Source organism: Aspergillus pseudodeflectus (genome assembly GCF_044049435.1).
Source record: "Aspergillus pseudodeflectus strain CBS 756.74 chromosome Unknown BJX68scaffold_9, whole genome shotgun sequence".
Classification (NCBI taxonomy): Eukaryota; Fungi; Ascomycota; class Eurotiomycetes; order Eurotiales; family Aspergillaceae; genus Aspergillus; species Aspergillus pseudodeflectus.
Genome location: NW_027263785.1, coordinates 348488 through 368430, shown reverse-complemented (window position 1 = coordinate 368430; position 19943 = coordinate 348488). Strand labels below are relative to the sequence as shown.

The following is a 19943-nucleotide window of genomic DNA, read 5'->3' as shown; positions in this document are numbered from 1 at the left end:
CTTTCATTGGCGAAGATATCATCGTTACAATAATTTGGGAAAAGAATCATTGAACTTCTACTCGAGCACAATAGCCACCTTGTGCTCTCCGACGCGATGATACTAGCTCGCCAGGAACAAGGACCATCTAACTAATCTTATCAATATATTGCCGTACAATAGCATGAACAAGCTGTACTTCTCGGAACAAATTGAGCCCAAGTTTCCTCGAGTGGTCGATGGCTCCTCCAAGCACGATGCAATCCAAGATATCCTCAACGGCGACTCTCTGAAATGGCAACGATTTCATCAAGGGGATACTATCCCAGTTTATAAATCTGCGCTTTGCGATGGAGGATGCATTGATACCAGCTACTGACGATTTTGACAAGGCTACGGCTGCTCGCTTCTGCTCGATCGGCGGGAAGATGAAGTTGTGGTCACTACTGTTGTCACTGACGCCGCGGTCGCGAATTCCCTTCCTAGAAACATCATATCGAAGCTACAAGAGTTTCGGGATGACTGGTGAGGCTGGATTGTTGTGTTGTGACTCATGAGCGACGCTATACACGCGTGACCACCGTAAGCTTCGGGACGAACCGGCCCCCAGTCGGCCTACGCGGGCCGATTTTGCGTACATATAAGAGCCGTAAGCAACGAGCCAAGTTCGAGTCCATATCTAAAATCTACATGCAACTAATCATGACAAGCTTTATCTCAAGCCGGCCAAGGCTTACTGGGGCACTTTGTCTACTTACCGTCAGTGGCACACTCATCTACTTTGGCAAACGACGGCTCAACCAACGATGTCCTCGTGTCTCGATAACAGACCTTCCAAGGTCGTGCGCTTGTCGAAATCTGATTGAAGGAGGCGAAGTATCTGGGCAGACACCTTGGGGCGCGGATAAGTCATCACTTTTGTCCTCGTGGGCAGACCACGGCAACAAAACACATTGGGTTTCTTCCTTCGCAGCACTGCAAACCGAGATTCCAATCTCATCGCTGGCAAATTACGACACATTTCACAGAAACGAGGGCGAAGTCAAATCTGACAAGAGCGACACATACAATCTAGCCCAAAACCTCCTCGCCGCATTCCTCAACAACCCAGCAATAGCACCGGAAAGATGGTTGCTGGACAAAGACATCCCACCACTTTCTTTTACCCCTGCAACTCTACTGTTTGGAAACTTGAATATTGGCGCATTCCTCCTTGGGAGCTGGTCTTCCGCGAGAAGAATCTCAATCCAACCAGACGCGCTCCCTCCAAACGCCCCAACACCCGTCTCTGGATTCCCGTCGAACAGCGATGTCCTCAACACTCGGACTGATGGCGCCGGCACCGTGCTGTACTGGATGTTCCCGCGCGGACTCGTCAACTCGGTTGATAGGGCTGCGTCGTACGGAATGCCGTGGAGGATCATGGACGGAGGGTTCCAGGAGTTCATCGTGGAGAAGGTATCAGAGGATACTGCGCGAGTGACGTGGGTGATGGTTGAATGTGCGGACCTCTACCCCGGAGGGAGTAAGACAAGTGCGAGAAACTGTAAGAAACTGCCGTGGATACTCTATGAGCTGCATGTACTGTATGCGCAGATCCTTTGGTATGGGACGCTGCGGCAGCTGGGTGTTTGATTAAATAATTGAATGAGACAATCAACTCCGCTCATACTGCGCCTCGCATTTCCGAAGCCCTGGACGGGGGTGTGGGCAAATGCTCTCCTCGAACCCAATGGCTGCATCAGCACCGCGTGACCTGTCTCCGCTTTGAGCAATGATAGATTCCAGTCTCGCAACGATATCTTGCACGTGCGCACCGACCCATATGACGGCACGCCTTGTCCGATAGTTGAGTACATCAAACAACCCGATGTTTCCCACTCTTAATCATAATCGACACCTGCTGTGGAAGGACATTCAAAAAGCCACTCCCCTGAGTAGACCAATTCTCGTGGCCTTTCTCGTCATGAAAGATGGTCTCTCCGCATCCAACCAGACATGGTTTCGCTCGTAGTTCTCCTGCGGGATATAATGTATCGGATGGACGATGCTCGACCTGTCGAAAGTTAACAAAGTAGAAGGAGAAAGCAAGTCGGGGTTGATACTAGTGTCTCTCGTTTCGACAGTGTGCTCGTGTCAGACATGTCTGCTCCACACGCGGCCTCTCAGGCAATTTTTCTAAGCAACCAGGTGACGAAATATTCACGTTTGGATGGTATGTAGCACTCTAGGAAGGTGCGCGGACTGCATGTACTCGTTCCCAAGTTTGTTGCCAGGCGTGGGCCTCGTTCTTTTTCTTCCTCGAGGTAGCTTATGACTGACCGTGGTGTTGAACGAGGGCTGGTAAGATGGCTTCCATCAAATCAGCAAAACCGCTTTTCTCCCGATTTGTCGTGTAAATGAGGCAACCTTAATAACATGTGCTTCACTAAGTTATACACTCTTCCAGAATCATCATATTTCTATTGGTTATTTCCTCCCCGTCTGGGCCCAGTTTGTCCAATTGCTCCAAACATGCTCCCGAAAACGTTGGAATCTTGCAGCGGTCGCTATAACATAGGGCTTGGCAACACCTTGTGCACCTGGTATACAAGACACGGCCGCAAGAGGTATATTTTATATTGCTCGTTTGGCGCATGCGTCAGCGCAATATATTTTTCTATTTTGTTGAAAGGTCCAGCGTTCGATTCGCCTGGGGATTTTTATTTATTCATCCGGGCCCGCATTGGACTTGACGGAGTTGCATCAGGAACGAGGTAGGCGTTGGTTGCTGGGTTGGTGGACGACTCTAACTGGATTGCTTGATTTAAGAGTTGACTTGTACTAGGGAATATCAAGAACGACTAATAGCTATTAATCAAAACAATATAATTTCTTCCCTAAAAAATAGGGGAAAAGCAAAAAAACATACAACAGTAGGGATTCGCATGTGGTCACCCACCATACTACTAACCTACCGGCGTGTGGCTTAAGTACGGCTGAGCGGACGGGAAGCCCTGTTCTCCACACCCTGTGGTCGTATGTGCTAGAGACTCATGCAGAGTGCCTTATATCCTGGGCTGCCCTTGTTGATCAGCGTACAGTTGTCAAGCCATGAAGAACGGCCGCTATAGAGTCCCATTACCTCTAAGGAAGCTGCTGCTATACGTAGGGCATCAGTAACTTTAGCCTGAGGCCACTACTTAAATAGGCGCTTAAGAGTTCTTATACTATATTTACCTGCCCTTGAGACTTGAGTGAGAGAACCTTTACTCATCTTGGTTCGGCCTTTTGTGTTTCTGATCTGCTGAATAGTAAGGAGGTCCTCCAGATCTTGTTTCGGCGCCTCTACCGCGATGGATCTGTGGTTCTTTTTAAGGTTAAATTAAAGGTGGCTTTTAGGCTATCTCTGCTCGCTACTCGCCACGTTATATATTTCCGCCTCCCACATGTTTATCTTGACTCTTAGTACACACTTTTCATGCAGATCATGCCGGCCTTTAAATACCTTCGAAGACATGAATATGCGAAGCTATATATCTGGTGAGCGAGCAGATATAAAAGCAAATGCTTATCACGGTGAATGAGTCGGAAGACTGCAGAGTGCTCTGCAGAATCAGCGGCGACACAGCGACTATCCACGTACGCGATGGGACAGGGACACTCTAGCCGGGCTACAAGCGTTAGACTAGTCCTGATGCTGATTCTAGACACCATTTTCATGCTCTATCAATACTACGCATTGCATACTATGCAAATATGTCCAGAACTTCAAAAACGACCCCATCATCCTTCCGAGTATCGAGGCCAGGCAAAAGGGTTAACCCACACACACGGTCGGGGAGCACCCGAAGGCAACTTACTACAGAACGACTGGTTGATGATATTACCTGGAAGCTACATGCCAGGCAACTTTGAGTACCACGCGAGAAGACATACGTTGTAAGAAGGATAGACCCCGTACCTCACAGTCGGCATTGAGTCGCGCGACTTGTCTCAGGGTCAGGAGGTTACAGTGAGCCACGGCCACGGTCGGCTTCAATGTATGTGAGCGCTGGCCGGCACCTCCGAGACGTGTTCCGTGATCAGCAGCTGGCAGCTGCAAGGAACCGTTGCTGAGAGTCAGTTGTCGGTAGACTACGGAGGATAGTGGGAACGGCTCGTCGAGGGCCGATGGCTCGGGGACTAATGCAGAGACGGCTACTCCAGCGAGTCGCAACGGACATGCCGTAAGACGTAGATGGGGACTCGAGATTCTATTACCAACGCGTTGCGTCCTGTTGGACGTATGCGTACCGGATGTGTCGGGAGCTGCGCGGTGGCGAGGTGGACTGAAGAGAGAGAGTGTGTGCGCGTGTGGGATGGTCGACGCGAACTGAGCAGTATCCAGCTCTGCGCAGGATGCATGGCCCTGTGGCGACGAGACGAGAAAAGAAAATTCCTCTCCTCGGCGTCGCGATGAATAGCAACTAGACCATCATTCCACTGTCCAGTGATTGATAGCTATGACTCGTCTTGCGCCCGTACGCGTTGATGGCTGAAGCCGGGCAACGAGTGTCTTGGATGAGAACAAACATCGGATCACCCTGCAAGGGTACATCGTGCTCTATATCTAGACGCGGATTCGTCAGGGACGCCCAGATCTATAATTTGCGGAGGTAAACATATACGAGGGCAGGTATAAGCGGAGTGCATGAGACTACTGTCTAGCTGGAAATGACTATTGCTGCTTGGAACCAAGAACGTGGGAGAAGTGCCAGGCAGTGAGATTGGGGTCGAATCAAACCCATGTCCGGTGATTATTGCTTTTTCCAGAAGAAATAAGGACACTGGGAGAGAGCATGGATGTGTGAAAAAAGCGTGCAGCCATCCGATCACTAGAGTGGCGGGAATGCTGACAACGAGGTGTTCTGGAAGAATGCCTAGACAGGCAGCATCTGGCTGGTGAGCCAGCGATGTCAGGACGACGGAGGACAGAAGAAAGAGTTTTCTTGCGTCTTGGAAGCAGACTCCACTGCCGAGGCGAGGTAACGAGAGATCATCGAATTGAGTGGAGAATTGGAACGGGAACGCGCCTGAAGCTGCAAGAAAACCGGCCGAGGTGCATCAGCGTGGCAGGGATGATGGGGCCTGTTGGCGACTGAGCACGCGACTCACGTACTGAAGCTGACGCTGAGGATTCTAGAAGTTCTGGGTGGCTTGAGGGCTTCGCGAGAGCGAGGCTCATGGCGAATCAGCCATGGTCGCTGGTGCCCCAGGGCCCAGGGCCCAGTGTGATATGGGCTTGGAATGCCTTGGATGAGGGCGCGATGGTGGACTGGAGGCCATAAGAAGGAGCAACTCCCCCACGTGCGCTAAAACACGACGGTGCGCCACCTGATGCAGAGGCTGCTCTCATCGCAGAGATTCCGCGAAACAGTATGTGATCGAGTGCCTAGAAACGAACTCATGATGATTGGGAGGCCAAGAGGCTTGGCCGTTGGTTTCCGAACTTGGCGCGGGTGCAGCCAATAATGGCGGGGCTGCAGGGACGATTCTCAACCACAAGCTCAGGAACGTGCTCTTTTCGGTGATTTGATTGGCCAACCAGCTCGCAGTCTGCCAAGTCCGCTCCTCTGGCGACTGCTTGGCACTCCAGCAGCAATCGAGCCAATGCCTGCCGTTTCAGCCCTCACGTTCTGCCGGAGCTCGAAAAGAGCCTGTCGGACGACACTTGGCAGCCAGCATCCCGACAAGTCGCGTCGCCTCTGCTGCTTCAGGGTCCGGTACTTAATCCTGCTCGTCTCCGATCAATCTGTGCGTTCTCTCATCCTCCACCAGCTCCCCCTCCTCCTCCTTCTCTCAAGGCCAGACAAGTCTTCTGCTGAAGCACTGTCGTCGCAATGATTCCCGCCATCACAGCCAAGTATGACTGGATCCTGGCCATCACCTCGATGGCCTTTGTCTTCAGTGCTGCCAGTAATGGAGCCAACGATGTGGCCAACGCCTATGCCACCTCCGTCGCGGCGCGCACCCTGAAGATGTGGCATGTCGGTATCATGGCCATCATCACCGAGTTCGTCGGTGCGGTCGCGCTCGGTGACCGTGTCACCGACACCATCAAGTCTGGCATCATCACCCCCGACCGCTTCATTGGCAACCCCGGCACTTTTATGCTGGCCATGGGTTGCGCCGAGGTTGGCAGTGCCACCTGGTTGACTGCCGCGACCTTTATGGGCTGGCCCGTTTCGACCACTCAGACCATTGTCGGTGCCCTCATCGGTGTCGGTTTTGCTACCGACGCCGACATCACCTGGCGCTGGACTGGTGGCAGTGTATCGCAGGTTGCTGCTTCCTGGGGTATTGCGCCCGCCATCGCCTGCGGTTTCTCTGCCATCATCTTCGGCACCCTCAAGTACTCCGTTCTCGAGCGTGAAGACCCACTGAAGTGGGCTCTGCGCCTCATCCCCTGGTACATTGCCTTCACCGGTGGTATCCTCGCTCTGTTCATCACCGTCGAAGCTCCCACCGCCCCCTCCCTCGAGGAATTCGGTGGCGGCAAGGCTGCCGGTATAATTCTCGGCTGCTTCTTCGGCTGTCTCCTCATCGGCTACGTCTTCTTCATGCCCTACTTCCACCGCCGCCTCGTCCAGCGCGATTCCCGCATCCGCTTCTACCACGTCCCGCTTGGCCCTCTCCTCTACAAAGAGAACCCGCCGCTCTACTACCCCCGCCAGGGTGAGTGGGCGCTGACGAACCACTACGAAGATGCCTACGGTGTCGTCAACGCCGGTGGCAACAGAACTGGTGTCCAGAACCCTGACGCTCCCGCCGAAGAAAAGGGCCCCAAAGATTCCGACGTGGAGCGCCAGCCCGACTCGGTCACCTCCAGCCCCGAGATCGCCCCGAAGAAGCGCCTGATCGAGCCCGAGGAGCGCTTCCTCGACCCCGTCCGTGAGCTCTCCTGGCTCAACCCGGCCAAGTGGTGGGGATACCTCAAGTACTGCTTCCTCCAGGGCGTCACCCGCGACGTCATCACCCACGACTCGACCCTTCTCCGCGACATCCACTCCCGCGCCCGCCGCTACGACGACCGCGTTGAGCACATGTGGACCTACTGCCAAGTCATCTCCGCCATCATGATGTCCATCGCGCACGGTTCCAACGACGTCGCCAACGCCGTCGGCCCCTGGGTTGGCTCGTACCACACCTACCGCTCCGGCGTGGTCGACACCGAGGCCAGCACCCCGGTCTGGTTCCTGGTCCTCGCCGGTCTTCTGCTCGGTGGTGGCTTCTGGTTCTACGGATACCACATCATGAGGGCTCTTGGTAACAAGATCACCCAGATGTCGCCCACTCGTGGTTTCGCTACTGAGCTCGGTGCTGCCATCACCGTCCTGCTCGCCTCGCGTCTCTCCCTCCCCGTCTCCACCACCCAGTGCCTGACTGGTTCCGCTGTTGGTGTTGCCCTGATGAACTACGATCTCGCTGCTATCAACTGGCGCCAGATTGCCTTCATCTTTTCCGGCTGGATTCTGACCCTGCCTAGCGCTGGTCTGATCTCGGGTCTGCTTTGCCTGATGGCCCTGAACACTCCTCACTTTTAGACCGTGATGTGTGATGTGATTTGTTTATAGTATGATGTCGATGTTGCTCTAGAGAATACCCGTATATGCAATCTAATGTTTCGCTTCTCAATCTGTTTAGTAACGAGTAATCTTTTTCTTTTCTGCTCATTACTCTCTCGTCTCCAACTCTAGCTCAGCTCCCTCCTCATTTGGTGGGCCGCTTCGCTCCTCCCTTAAAGCCGGTCGACCGGAGATTAGCTCTCTGTCGCTATTAAAATCCAGCCATCTCCCACTTTGCAACCGACAGCTTCTTCCGACCGCAAAATCCTCCACGAATGTCGCCGTGTCTGCCCCGCTCGCCAAGTCTCGCCTTATCGCGCAAGACTGCATCGCCAGACTCCAATGATGGCCGACTTTATCATGATGATCCCTGCTGGGCGCTACGCGTTTGGCCGGCTGTGGCTGTGGCCTGTTTCACCTGCACACAGCCTCCTGCCGCAGCGCGCGTGAACCTGCAAAGTCAACGCCTCGCCCACAGTCCCTCCTCCCTCCCAAGTTGTCTCGACCCCTGAATTCCTTGTCATGTCAGCTCAACATTTCAACTTGATTCCGCACGCACCCCGATTCTAGGTCGATCCTCGCCCTGTACGCCAGCGCCAACGCCAACTGCGACAACAACAACCATGGCCGAAGTCTTCGGCGTTGTCGCAGGCGGATTCGGCGTCGTGGGGCTCCTCGATCAAATCGTCAAAACAATCAGCACCCTGCGCAGCCTCCGATCGTTTGTGAAAAACGCGCCGACCGAGCTACAAGACCTGATTGAAGATGCGGAAGTTGTGCAGGGGGTCCTTGAAGCGCTGGATCCAGCGTCGCTGGGTGTTTTGAGTCGCCCGTCGACGGAACGGCGCTTGCGTACGTTTCAGAAGGATCTGGAGGCGACGATCAACGAGATAAGACAGTTTGCGGCTTCGGCGGCGAGTCGGAAGAAGATTGAGAAGATGAAGCTTGTTTGGAAAAAGGACGCGATCAAGGCGCGGAAGCAGAATTTGGATACCATCAAGGGGACGCTCGTGCTGCTTCAGGGGTCGTATTGCAGGTGCGTGAGTTGAAAAATTATTGTGCTTCCTGCGCCCGTCGACTTATCGATGCATAGTGTTTCAATACGCGAACATGATGCTACAATCCGCCAACTTGTCGCCGTCATACAATCTCAGACAAGTGGAAGCACAAAATGCCTGGGCACGCATCAAGAGCCGCAGGGCTATCTCCAAGTATCAGCGAAGCGGTAAGAAAGGTCTGATACCAATTTTGAATCATCGCTGAACGTGGAACAGCGTGAAACGAGCGCGTGGATCCAACACCCGAAGTGCCGAATATCGACTGCGCATTCCCCTAGCTTTTATCAACAAAGTCTGGACCCTCCAGACGAACCGTATGATGTCTGGCTGGACCTTTACTTTCCAGACACATAACCTCATCTCCGACTCGTCGCCTGTTTTCCAGTATTGTGCCGAGGGCAATGTGGCAGAGGTCCAGCGACTGTTCTCCTCCCGTCTCGCGTCTCCTGTTGACTGCTTGAGTAACGGGACCAGCTTACTTTCCGTACGTGTCCACAGTCTTGGGTCCCAGTGGCTCACTATCTAACGCCATTCAGATTGCAGCCTTCAACGGCGAGACTGAAATGTGTCAACTGTTGCTAAATAATGGTGCCAACCCAACCTACAGAAATGACATAGGCGTGTACGTTTCTCAATCCGGCCCAGTTTCACTGCTCGACTAATGCAGCAACAGCGGTCCTCTGGACTACGCAAATGTCTACTCTAGAATATGGATTGAGTTGCCGCAAAAAATCCCGGCGATAGTCGATCTCTACCGACTACTGATTGCCGGCAACGAAGACGAAGATGTGTTTCTCGAGGACCGCAGCGAGCTTCCATATTGGTTCACTGGAATCCAATGCCCCCCTGAAGCCCTTGATCTAATCCACCGCCGTGTCTTTGTAGACTATCCCGCTCTGCCCCTTTCGGTGCGCTTCGAGCGGGCCATGCGGATCCAAGTTTCCCTCGCCATGGAATCGACCCCTGAAATGTTCCAAATCGCCATGGGCGGACGAATTGATCCCAAAGCCTATCTATTGGAGGACCAGAATGGTGATACTCTCCTACACAGAGTTACTGAATGCATGGCATTCGACTTCGGCTTGGAGAAAACGCAAAATGCCGACGGCTGGAGACAAATGCTCAGGGACGCCAGTGTTGCGCCGGCGGACTTACACCAAGTGTCATCAACAATGTGCGAGACGCCCCTCGTCACATTCCTACGTGGGTGGGGCCTGGCGCTTACACATCTCAGGCGGTGCCAGTGGTCATTCACCCCGGCCCTTCGGAAATGGGTATCAGAGCTCCAAGCACTCGGTGTGGACCTGGAAGAGTATGGAGAGTTGGAGCGAGAGCTGCACAGGAACGGAGACGTCGATTTGGAACTTGAACTGGGTATCGATCAAGGTATCGATTTCTTCAAGGATGCCAAGCCGGTATCCAAGTGGTTCAAGTTTCGTCTGCTGGATTTTACATACGGGCCCGAACCAGAGGACTGGTTTATTTGGGTCACGAACCCGCTTGACGAGGTTGTGGGGCAGTTTTGGAGGATGGTTGAGAGGGAGGTGGAGGTTATGCCTGGAACGTGGATTGACTAATGGACGGGCTTTATATGCTTGATTTGCATGCATGGTTTATTAGTGTAGGTGTTGAGGTGTTTTGAGGGTTTAGCAAGCGAATGCTTCTTTTTATTCAAGGCGGACCACGCGTGACTTTTGGGAATTTTCTTCATGTTTTTCTTACCCAAATCTACTGTAGACAGATGGAAATGGCTCTGTCTAGTTCAACCTGTTACGCTCCTTGTATATCCTTGCTTTGCATTTCTCCCGACACTATCTATTCAAAAAGTGGTTATTCTTCGAGCACAAGACCTTCGCTGCTAGTTTGACCCATCGCCCATGGAGCAGAGCCGAGATTTATGACCCAGTAAGATAATACAGGGATAAAAGCAAGTACAGAGGGACTATCGTCCTATGCGTCTTACGCAGACACTGTCATGTATATAATCTGAGACAAAGCCTCGTAAGAAAATAGCAACAATAATAATCTCCCAACCACTCTCCCTCTGCACACGGCAGGTACATCGATCCAATTCAGTGGGATCAAATACACGGTATAGGACTTGCCTTTCCATTTCACCCCATCCCATCCCATCCCATCCTTCTGTTGTCTTGCACTAGTACACATACCGAAACCCTGGACTCTCAACAACGGTATTGCCATCCTTCATGAACCTCCCCTCAATCGACCCCCTCGCCTCACCACCCGGACCCCTCCCCTGCGCCCTCGCATTCCTCATCCCATACAACACCCTCAACGCGGTTGAAACAACCATCGCGCTCGCGTTCACCGCGACGATTGTGATTTTTGCCGGGGTGTAGCTGTTCCGAATTCTCGGTTAGCCACCTCTTCACTATGAATATACACTACGTGGAGCCCAGCGGGCTATACTGTAATTGGTAGAAAAAATTGAAGGGGGTACAGGGACAGGGGAACGTACTCCGGCGCATCCCTGGCCTGAAAGGTCTGCGGGCCGATGATATTCGCGATACCAAACCCCGCTGAGACGGCTGCGCACCCCGTGACTTTCATGGTGGTGTTTTTGAAATTCGCGCCTGTCCACGCGAAGATTAGGGCTAGGGGGGCCACGGTCTATTGCTGGTGGTTAGTACACATGCAACCCGGAGAATCTTGATCAAATGTCTTCAAGCTGAAGAGAATAAAAAGGGGAATGCCGTACCGTATTCACCAAATAAATCCCAACCAAACACCCGGCCTCATTCCCCTCGGGCGGAAGGAACGAGATCAAACACGCGCCGACAAGCGTCGGGACGAGGAGGACATTAATCGCCAGCCAGCGCGGATACCCACGCGCAATTGCAATAGTCGCACACAGCGTCGAGACAATACTCACGACGCCCGAGGGCATATTCAGCAGCGCGGCTTCGCGAGATGTATACCCGAAGTTCCGGATGAGGAGTGCGGAGAAGGTCGTTATCAGGCCTGAGGGCGTGCAGGTGAGGATTGTGAGGAGGACGAGGAGGTGGGTTTGCGGGTCGGTTAGGGCTGCGTAGAGGGAGGGGATGTGGATTGTTTTGGAATTGAGGGTTAGAGATGGGAATGTGCTGAGGCGGTTGGCGAGGTGGGTTTTCTCTGCTAGGGAGAGGAAGGGGGATGTATGGGGATTATTCGGGAGGAAAGTAAGGACTAGAAGGGCGACGGAGATGTTGACTGCGCCGACCACGACGAACATGATGCGCCAGCCGGCGAAGGAGAGCGAGGACGGGGCATGTTGCGCGCCAAAGGAGATCAGCCCCCCGAGGATCTGGCCGGTTCCGAGACCGCAGTACCAGAGGCCGAAGCGCGGGGTTGCCTCTGCGGACGTGTACCACAGGCTGGTGTAGATTGTAAGAGCGGGTGCTGTCTTGCTTAGCACTCTGTCTAACTATGAAGGGGTGAATTGCGTACCGATAACGGCCTCTGTGGTGCCCAAGATGATTCGCAAGGCCAAGATACCCGCGTAGTTTTGTGCTGCGGCGGTGCAGCAGATGGTGATTCCCCAGATCAACATGTTGCAGCCGAGGACTTTGGGGATGGGGTACTTGTGGAGGAGGAAGCCTGTGCTGTTAGCTGGGATCACTATTCAACAAGAGAGCGTACCTTGTGGAATTTCGGCGATGCAGTAGGCGATGAAAAAAGCCGTTGCCAGCCAGGAAAAGCCATTCCCAGACATTCCCAGGTCGGCTTGAATGCCCATGACATTTGCGTACTGCAACTTAACATCTGCATCGTTGGCCGGACGAGGAGGCTTACGTTAAGCACCACCTTGTCCAGAAACTGCAAAAAATAAGCCAGAAACATGATCGGGATGATCCGCCAGTCTATGCGGCGAAGGAGAGCCGCATCGGACACTGGCACTTGCTCGATGCGAGTGTCGTGGGCGTCGACTGTAGCCTCTCGCTGCGTACCCATCGTGTTGAGCTGGAGATGAAGCGGGAAGAGGTGGAATGGACGAGGTTGCACAGGGAGAGAAGCGGCTTATGTATGATCGGCATGATTAGACTTCAATTGCCTCTCCTGGACACCGACATTTACAGCGAGTACAGATCCTGGTCGATATTTCATCTATAATGGTATATCCCACAAGCAGCAAGATTCTGTGGTTCAATTAGTCGGAAATAATTTCCATCTAGTTCATTCAAGCAAAAGCATAACGTCAAGACTTTTCAAATCCACGGACGAGCGCCACACCTTGATCGCCTTTTACCGAGATGGAAGGATGCCCTCATCCCTGCGCTTAGCAAAAGCAATTATACCAGCCGCTGCAACCCTGCAAGGCCACAGCCATCTGCCCCTCATCCCGCCTCTTTTTCTCTTCTTACCCTTTTACCGTTTTGCTCAAGCAAGATGCAATCCTCAGCTGCTAAAAGGGACCCCGTCCTCATCGTCGGCGCCGGCATAACAGGCCTTATCCTGGCCCATGCACTTAAACAGGTTTCCATCCCTTGGTTTCTTCCCCGCACTGCACCCTCACAGCGAACCCACTAACATTCCAACCCCTACCAAATATTATAGAAATCCATCCCCTTCACCATCTACGAGCGCGATCCAACCCCCTCCTCACGCCACCAAGGCTGGGCCCTAACACTCCACTGGGCACTGCAATATCTCCCCTCGCTGCTGCCGCCTTCTGTCCTCTCAGCCATCGAAGCAGCACAGGTCGACCCCGTCGTCGCAGCGAACGATAATGGGAATTTCTTGTTCATCAATAATGCGACGGGCGAAGTCAAGTGGCGTATTCCGCCGAATCGGCGGTGGAGGGTTAATCGGGAGCGGTTGAGGCGGGTTCTTCTTCGGGGTGTTGAAGAGTATATCAAGTGGGGGACGAGGGTTGAGGGGGTCAGATTTACAGATGATGAGGGTGGGAACAGCAAAGAGAAGCCGAGACTGGTCCTCCGACGCAGAGCCAACTCATCCGACAGGGAAGAAGAGGAAAAGATGAAGGAAGAAGAAAGTGAACCCGCAACGCTCATTGTGGGAACCGAGGGCTCGCGCTCCTCCATCCGCCGCTTCCTCTGTCCGGACAACTACACGAATAACCCCCTCCCGATCCGCTTCACAGGCGTTGGTATCAGCCTGTCAGCTGCAGAGGTCGCGCCCCTACGTGAGATGGACCCCTTGCTCTTCCAGGGCTGCCATCCAGAGACGGGTGACTACTTCTGGTTTTCTATGCTCGATGCGCCATTGCGTCATCCTTCTTCAGCTCAACCACCAACATTCAACCAGGAAGAAACCAATTCAGCGGAGAATGGAGAAGAGAGGCCCTACAAAGTCCAACTCGGCCTCTCCTGGCCAGTAAAGTCGCCCAGCGATGAGGTCGCAGCTACAGACACAGAGCGCCTAGCGAATATGAAGCGCCGCGCAGCGAATTTCGTCCCCTTCCTGCGTGACGTGATACAGAATATCCCCGAGGGGACGCCGGTCGTCGAGGTGAAATTGGCGGATTGGAAGCCGCAGCCTTGGGATAATAGAGATGGAACCGTGACGCTTGTGGGCGATGCGGCGCATGCGATGACGATGTGTATGTCCTTCTCACCTTTCTCTTTCATCTGGGTTTGGATTTGGTATGAGAGCTAACAATCCCAACCCCAGACCGAGGCGAAGCCTGCAACCACGGGATCCTCGACGTCTACAACCTCGTCGCCGCAATCGAGAAAATCTACTCGGGCTCCGACCCAGCGAGTGCAATTACAGATTACGAGACCGAAATGCGCGAGCGAGGCGAGCGCGCTGTGCAGCTGAGTCACCAGGCTTGTCTGGACGCGCACGACTGGGCTTCCCTGAATGAGAACTCGGCGATTTTGGCGAGGCGGAAGCTTTGATTGTTGTTTTATCTAACCAGAAGGTATATACAGGGTAAGAGATGGTAGAGAATGGAAGGGTGTGGGCCTCGAGATGTAGATATAGATACATATGAGATGACGGAAAAGAAATCAAAAGAAGGAAGCACCGAAGATATGAAAAAGAATAATAGGTTAATCAGCTCAAAGCAGACTCAACAACCCAGCAAGCGCACCCCCAACAACAACCCTGCCGGCCCCCGACGTCTCCGTCGCAGACGCACTCGCCCCAGTGCCCGTCGCAGAAACCGTCCCCGTGCCATCAGTGCCAACCGCACTCAACATAGACGAACAAGACCCCGTAGCAGAGGCCGTACTCGTCGTCATCGCACTCCCACTAAAATCACACGCCGACGCAACCCCCTGCTCCGAATAATACTTATTCAGCGCCCAATTCAGCTGCTCCTTTGGCTTGCACATTCCATACGCGCCATAGTTCCCCGTCGTCGCATTCGCCGTAACCCCCGTGCAATCCGTCAGCCCGCAGACGACGGAGAAGAGGTCTGCATAGTCGGACGACGAGACGGAGGAGTCGACGACGCACGCGTTTGAGGCGTCCATGCAGGAGCACAGCGAGGTGTTGGGGGTTGGCGGGAGCGGCGAGGCTTTTGCGAGCCAGGTGCCGGCGCTCACGGACGGGCAGGTTTGGAGCGCAGTGTTTGTGGGTGTGTAGGAGGCTTTGTTCGTGCCGGAGGGGGAGACGGCGTTTATTTGGCTGGAGTAGTACTTGTAGTCGGCCATTGTGGACACACTTGTGCTGTCGACGACGGAGACGAGGCCTGGGCTTTTGTTAGTTTCTCTGCACCCAACCAGGAACAAAACGTAAGGGGATCGAGGTTGGTATAGAGCTTAGTAAAGGGGAGGGCATACCATAATCATTATCCTCCTGGAAATACATGTAAACAATGCCCCCCGACCAAACCTCCGCCATCGTATCCCCAAAGAGCGTCTCAATCTCCGTAAACGTCCTTGGCTGCACATCATTGCAGCCATACTCGGCAAAGAAGACGGGGACGCTATAATTCCGAAACTCCTCCGTGCGGTCCTCGTACCCGCTCGCCTTGTACGAGCTGTCCCCGCACCACGAGTACACATTATACCCCCAAAAATCAATCCCCTCGTCTTCCTCCTGGCAGTTGAAGTAATCCGCCATGTTGACGCGGATATCCTTGTCGTCGTTCGTCGCGTACCCGACTCCCAATCCAGACCGATAGGATTTGCTCTTGATGTACGATTTCATATCCCGAACCGCAGCCTTGACAAACGCACTCGCATCCGTCGTATCAACCGTATTACTCACCTCATTTCCCGCAAAGAACCCCAGCGTATTCGTATAGTTCGCCAGCGCGTCAATCACTCCCGTGTACCGCGTGTAGAGGGCCGTCTCCCAGCGCGGGTCATCGCGATTAATCGACTCCGTCGGGTCCGAGAGGTCCGCGATGACGTAGATCCCGGCGTCGGCGAGGAGGCTCATGCAGGTGGAGTGGTCGGCTGTGGGGTCGACGGCGTAGACGCGGATGGTGTTTGTGTTGAGGGCTTGCAGGATGGGCACGTCGCGTGTGCAGGATGTGCTGTCGGCCAACGGGTCTTTGTAGCTTGTGCTGCTACTGGAGGAGGAGGAGGAGGAGGTTGTGCCGTTGGTGGAGTAGTCCTCTGGTGTGAAGCTTGTTAGGGTTTTTATTGAGTTGGATGGGGAGGTTTGGGTTGGGGGGTGTACGTTGGTAGGCGACGCCGCGGATGTAGCTGGAGTCTCGTTAGTGATGCCCAGTAGATAAAAGGGAGAGAGGAGGTACAATTGAGTATTGTTACTCGAGTAGAAGAATTTCGAGCCCTAAGACCACTCATTAGCCCAAACTCAGTCAGCAAATATCCAATCGACACACACCTTGATAACAATGGGGTCAACATCCGCCAACGCGGTCCCCAAAAGGGCCGCCGCAGCAAGAGCAAACTTCATGGCGCAAAACACAAAACACAGAACTCAGTCTTATCCAAACACCAAAAACCTTACACAGAGATCCCGGCAGTCAGACACAGTCTCGCTATATACCCAGAAGCCAAGCTGACGCGTCCCTTAGCGCCATTTCCCACAATTGTGGGGATGTTTATCTCCGAGGGCTGGCTCTATTTCGAGACATCGAACTAAGATTGGAATACGCAACGTGGATTCGAGGATTCGTGGCTAGCGTACCAAAATAGATAAACAGTGGTTGCTGGACCAGACTAGTAGACTCAACTACTAGCAAGGAAGCAGATTGCAGCAAACAAGGTACGATCAAATCAAATCAAATAGGAATCATGGTAATAGCGCCCGGACTCCCCACTCATCATGACACAGCCAGTCATCATTATGCGTAGCACAATCTCTCTCAGCCTAGTCTCATGCAATGTGCCCTCCCCGCCGCGAGGCGATGGCGGCCTCAAACCCGCGGATTGTGTCGAGGGGCCGCTCCATTCGGGGCCGGGTTGGGTTTGATCGGTCCGGGTCGGCTGGGTACGTTAGTACATACGGAGTACACACTGCACACCTCCTAGAATCTACTCCGATGTATAGTGAGATGGAGGAAACGCACCGATCACCTTTCCTTGCCGATCAAGATGCTGAATTGCACCGAGGGAAACCACAGGCGCGCCGTCGATCGCTGGCTTGGTCAATTTCTCGTGTCCCACAGGTCATGTTTCAGATGGGGCGAGTCGCAGTGGCACGCACCTAGATCATCCGATTTCCCGGAGAGAGTGCTCGCGGTCTTTTTGCCGCTCTGGTTCGAGTCGTTCGACCGGGTGGACGGGGTAGACGCGAGAGAGGAGGGCATTTTCTCGGGTATCACTGACTCCAAGTGTATAGTCACTCAGCGATTCGATTCGGTCGATTTTCGGCTGCCGCCTTGACAGTCCAGGCGACCAGCACCCGCAACATATAAGCCCCCTGCGCGGCGCATCTTCTGATCGCAACGAGCGCCCGTCCGTCTGCAGAGAGAGACGAGTGACTGACGCGGCCGGATGAGGAACGAGTGGCATCTCGGGGGCATCCGTTGGTTGAGTGGCCGCCAAGCTTCGACTAATGCAGAGAGACCGAGGCTTAGCCGGGGGAGAGCGGCCAATGGGCGATGGGGTGAGGAATCGCAGCCACGCAAGCAATGAGCAAGCTCGGTCCAGGTGGATTGGTATGGACGGATCGGGCTAGGCTAGGCAGACATTTTTCGTGTTAATTGTCGGAAATGAGGGGTCAGCTGAGTGGTTTGTGACTGTTTGTCGTTGCGACGAAGCGTTGGGGTAGGAACGTGGAATGCCCGGTTGCAGACGGGAATGCGGCTGCGATCCGTGGTATTCTGATGAAAACAGAAAGGGGCACACAATCGTGACAACCTTGAGGATGCATCTCCAAAGTCTGGAGAATGTGAATCGTGTAGTGTAGAGGAACATCCACGGCAGATCCACCTGATCGCCAACCTATCGGCGATGCTCTGCACAAGATTTGACACCTCGGACATAACGAGTCCGGCTATGCAAGTCGGTACCTGACTCAGTGGCAAGAACCAAACATTCCAGCCCGAAGTAACCCTGCTTAGTAAAAAGCACACTTTCCCAGCTCAAGTGCTATTCGAAATAGCCAACGTCCCCATCGACATCGAGATCTGATCGAGCCAGTCCAACGGTCGATCCGGCGCAGAAAACGGCCCTTCAATTGTCTCGCTTGTTGTAGGGATATTAATCTCTTCACCCCAAGCGATCTCGGAAACTCGACCCCGCCCCGCGCGCTTCTTGTCTGCTTCCAGGAGCACCAGCAGCTGGTCGAGCAGCGCAAGGCCCGAGCAGAGCCCCTGGAGACAGCGACCGGCCGTCGTCTGGACGTCTTCTTTCACGCCGTCGGTGTCGGTCAACTTGTCAATTTCAATCGTTTTGCCTTCTCGTCCTGAGACGGATGCAAGCTGGCGCTGGAGATTGCGCAGGATACCTCGACTATGCTGGATGCGCGATGTCAGCTCGTCGCGCGAGACGTCGTCTCCGACGCGACTTCTGATGAGCGCGGTAGTCTGCGATAGAAACCCCGGACCACGAGCGATTTCGTTAAACGTCTGCTCGACGATCTTGCTGATCCAGCTCCCCTTGCCCACCCGGTCTTCATGAAAAGTCGCTTCGAGGTTTGCGGCGCGCCAGTCATCCTGCTCAAGAAACGACGGCTCCTGCCGGACAAAGGCATCGGCAAGAAGGAACGATCGGAAAGTGATGAAGATCGTCCGTGGAAAACCTTGACTATGTATCCGCGCGCCGCGGGCCTGAAACAACGCACCCAGTCCCCGCGAATGGATCAACCATGAATGCGGCGTGAGCGGATCCAGCATCTCAAACACACTGAGCATGACCGCGGTCGCTGCAGTGGTATCCGAGGTTCTGGTGGCCGGGTCGGCGACTAGCCCAGCAAGGCAGCGCAGGGCGCCACCGTAGATGTACCGAGCTTCATCGACAATTGCTAAGTCCTTGTTTTTTACGCCGAGAAACCAAGTGTTGAGACATCGGACTGCGCGCTCGATGGGCTCGGTCTGCGCGGCTTGGTGGTAGCGGATGAAATCCAGCCAGTTTGGCTCGAGGCGCGGCGCAAAGGTCGCGAATGTCAATGGGAAGGTTGCTTGCACTACGTACTCGAAGACTTCCTTTGTTTGGCGGTCGAGCGCTTTGCCTGAGAGGCTTGGGATGATGTTTCCGTCGATGCTGGGTCGGCGGATGAGTGCGAGCGCATGCGCATGTGCCGCGTCGGGATTGCGTTGCGCTTCTTGCTTCTTGTCAAACTCCCGTGCGTCGGTAAAGTCGCCTTTTCCCGTTGTCCGGTTGTAGAACTTGAGGGCTCTGCGGTAGCCGGGGCAGCGAATTCCACGGGTCTGGCAGCGGCGACATTCTGGGCGGGTGCGGTCACACTAGGACGGTTAGGGCAGGCAAAATAGGGATCTTGTTTGTCTCCGATGCAAGATAAGGCCCGGGGGCAAAAGGGACAAAGGACTGGAAGCATGGACTCACTTTGACGCGACGCTGTAGACACTCTCGACAGCTGCTGGTGCGGGGTGGGACGCCAACCATTGAAGCAGCGAGGATCTCCGGTCACCACTTGAAGCAGAGACAAGGTACGTAATTCTGAGGTGCGGGCGAGGGATTGAGACCCCGCTGTGATGAGGTCGGATGGGTGCCTTACTGCAACGAGTGAATTGGTCTCGAATACGAGGTCGGGAGATTTGGCGCTGAGGTTGTGTCGCAGTATCGTGTTAGCGCCAAGCAACCCCGCCTGTTGGCCTCGACTTTGGTGATGCTCACATGTTAGCTTAGTGGCCGTGAGAACAAGACACTCGTCTATCTACAGAGTAAAGCCGTCTTGACCAGACAGATTTGCTATGTGAAGATAGCCTACAAAGTATAGCTTCTGATTCAAAAAGTGCAGTAAACTCCACTGC

At 54.0% G+C, this 19943-nt stretch overlaps 8 protein-coding genes across 8 annotated transcripts; 4 read left to right on the top strand and 4 right to left on the bottom strand.

The window, feature by feature from the left end:
* Window positions 1–681: 681 nt before the first annotated feature.
* On the top strand, window positions 682–1614 carry BJX68DRAFT_264012 (uncharacterized protein; the record flags this gene model as incomplete). Its single annotated transcript, XM_071044843.1, has 1 exon — window positions 682–1614. The coding sequence occupies one exon, from the start codon at window positions 682–684 to the stop codon at window positions 1612–1614; it is 933 nt and encodes a 310-aa protein (XP_070902063.1).
* Window positions 1615–5563: 3949 nt separating this feature from the next.
* BJX68DRAFT_231019 (inorganic phosphate transporter) lies at window positions 5564–7699 on the top strand. The gene has a single exon (XM_071039279.1). It carries the CDS (start codon window positions 5841–5843, stop codon window positions 7542–7544), a length of 1704 nt encoding a protein of 567 aa, XP_070902062.1. The 5' UTR covers window positions 5564–5840; the 3' UTR covers window positions 7545–7699.
* A 125-nt stretch (window positions 7700–7824) lies between these two features.
* BJX68DRAFT_231018 (uncharacterized protein) lies at window positions 7825–10453 on the top strand (the record flags this gene model as incomplete). The annotated part of the gene is made up of 5 exons (XM_071039278.1): window positions 7825–8601; window positions 8659–8790; window positions 8840–9107; window positions 9160–9245; window positions 9297–10453. Coding segments are annotated over exons 1-5 (1799 nt in total), but the record flags the coding sequence as incomplete, so codon positions are not given.
* A 23-nt stretch (window positions 10454–10476) lies between these two features.
* Window positions 10477–12600, bottom strand: BJX68DRAFT_231014 (putative MFS transporter). Its single transcript, XM_071039277.1, has 6 exons — window positions 12416–12600; window positions 12263–12371; window positions 12071–12220; window positions 11343–12022; window positions 11103–11254; window positions 10477–10983 (listed from the first exon to the last, which is right to left on the bottom strand). The coding sequence occupies exons 1-6, from the start codon at window positions 12572–12574 to the stop codon at window positions 10779–10781; spliced, it is 1455 nt and encodes a 484-aa protein (XP_070902060.1). The 5' UTR covers window positions 12575–12600; the 3' UTR covers window positions 10477–10778.
* A 275-nt stretch (window positions 12601–12875) lies between these two features.
* On the top strand, window positions 12876–14888 carry BJX68DRAFT_217415 (FAD-dependent oxidoreductase). Its single transcript, XM_071037841.1, has 3 exons — window positions 12876–13096; window positions 13178–14183; window positions 14255–14888. The coding sequence occupies exons 1-3, from the start codon at window positions 13010–13012 to the stop codon at window positions 14482–14484; spliced, it is 1323 nt and encodes a 440-aa protein (XP_070902059.1). The 5' UTR covers window positions 12876–13009; the 3' UTR covers window positions 14485–14888.
* Window positions 14443–16796, bottom strand: BJX68DRAFT_217331 (glycoside hydrolase family 72 protein). Its single transcript, XM_071037838.1, has 6 exons — window positions 16694–16796; window positions 16388–16626; window positions 16296–16333; window positions 16220–16245; window positions 15373–16155; window positions 14443–15281 (listed from the first exon to the last, which is right to left on the bottom strand). Exons 2-6 carry the CDS (start codon window positions 16457–16459, stop codon window positions 14647–14649), a joined length of 1554 nt encoding a protein of 517 aa, XP_070902058.1. The 5' UTR covers window positions 16460–16626; window positions 16694–16796; the 3' UTR covers window positions 14443–14646.
* Window positions 16797–16882: 86 nt separating this feature from the next.
* Window positions 16883–17315, bottom strand: BJX68DRAFT_264006 (DUF2406 domain-containing protein; the record flags this gene model as incomplete). Its single annotated transcript, XM_071044842.1, has 3 exons — window positions 16883–16992; window positions 17076–17144; window positions 17213–17315. The coding sequence occupies 3 exons, from the start codon at window positions 17313–17315 to the stop codon at window positions 16883–16885; spliced, it is 282 nt and encodes a 93-aa protein (XP_070902057.1).
* A 693-nt stretch (window positions 17316–18008) lies between these two features.
* BJX68DRAFT_217339 (Zn(II)2Cys6 transcription factor domain-containing protein) lies at window positions 18009–19887 on the bottom strand. The gene is made up of 2 exons (XM_071037839.1): window positions 19516–19887; window positions 18009–19415 (listed from the first exon to the last, which is right to left on the bottom strand). The coding sequence occupies exons 1-2, from the start codon at window positions 19573–19575 to the stop codon at window positions 18093–18095; spliced, it is 1383 nt and encodes a 460-aa protein (XP_070902056.1). The 5' UTR covers window positions 19576–19887; the 3' UTR covers window positions 18009–18092.
* Window positions 19888–19943: the final 56 nt, after the last annotated feature.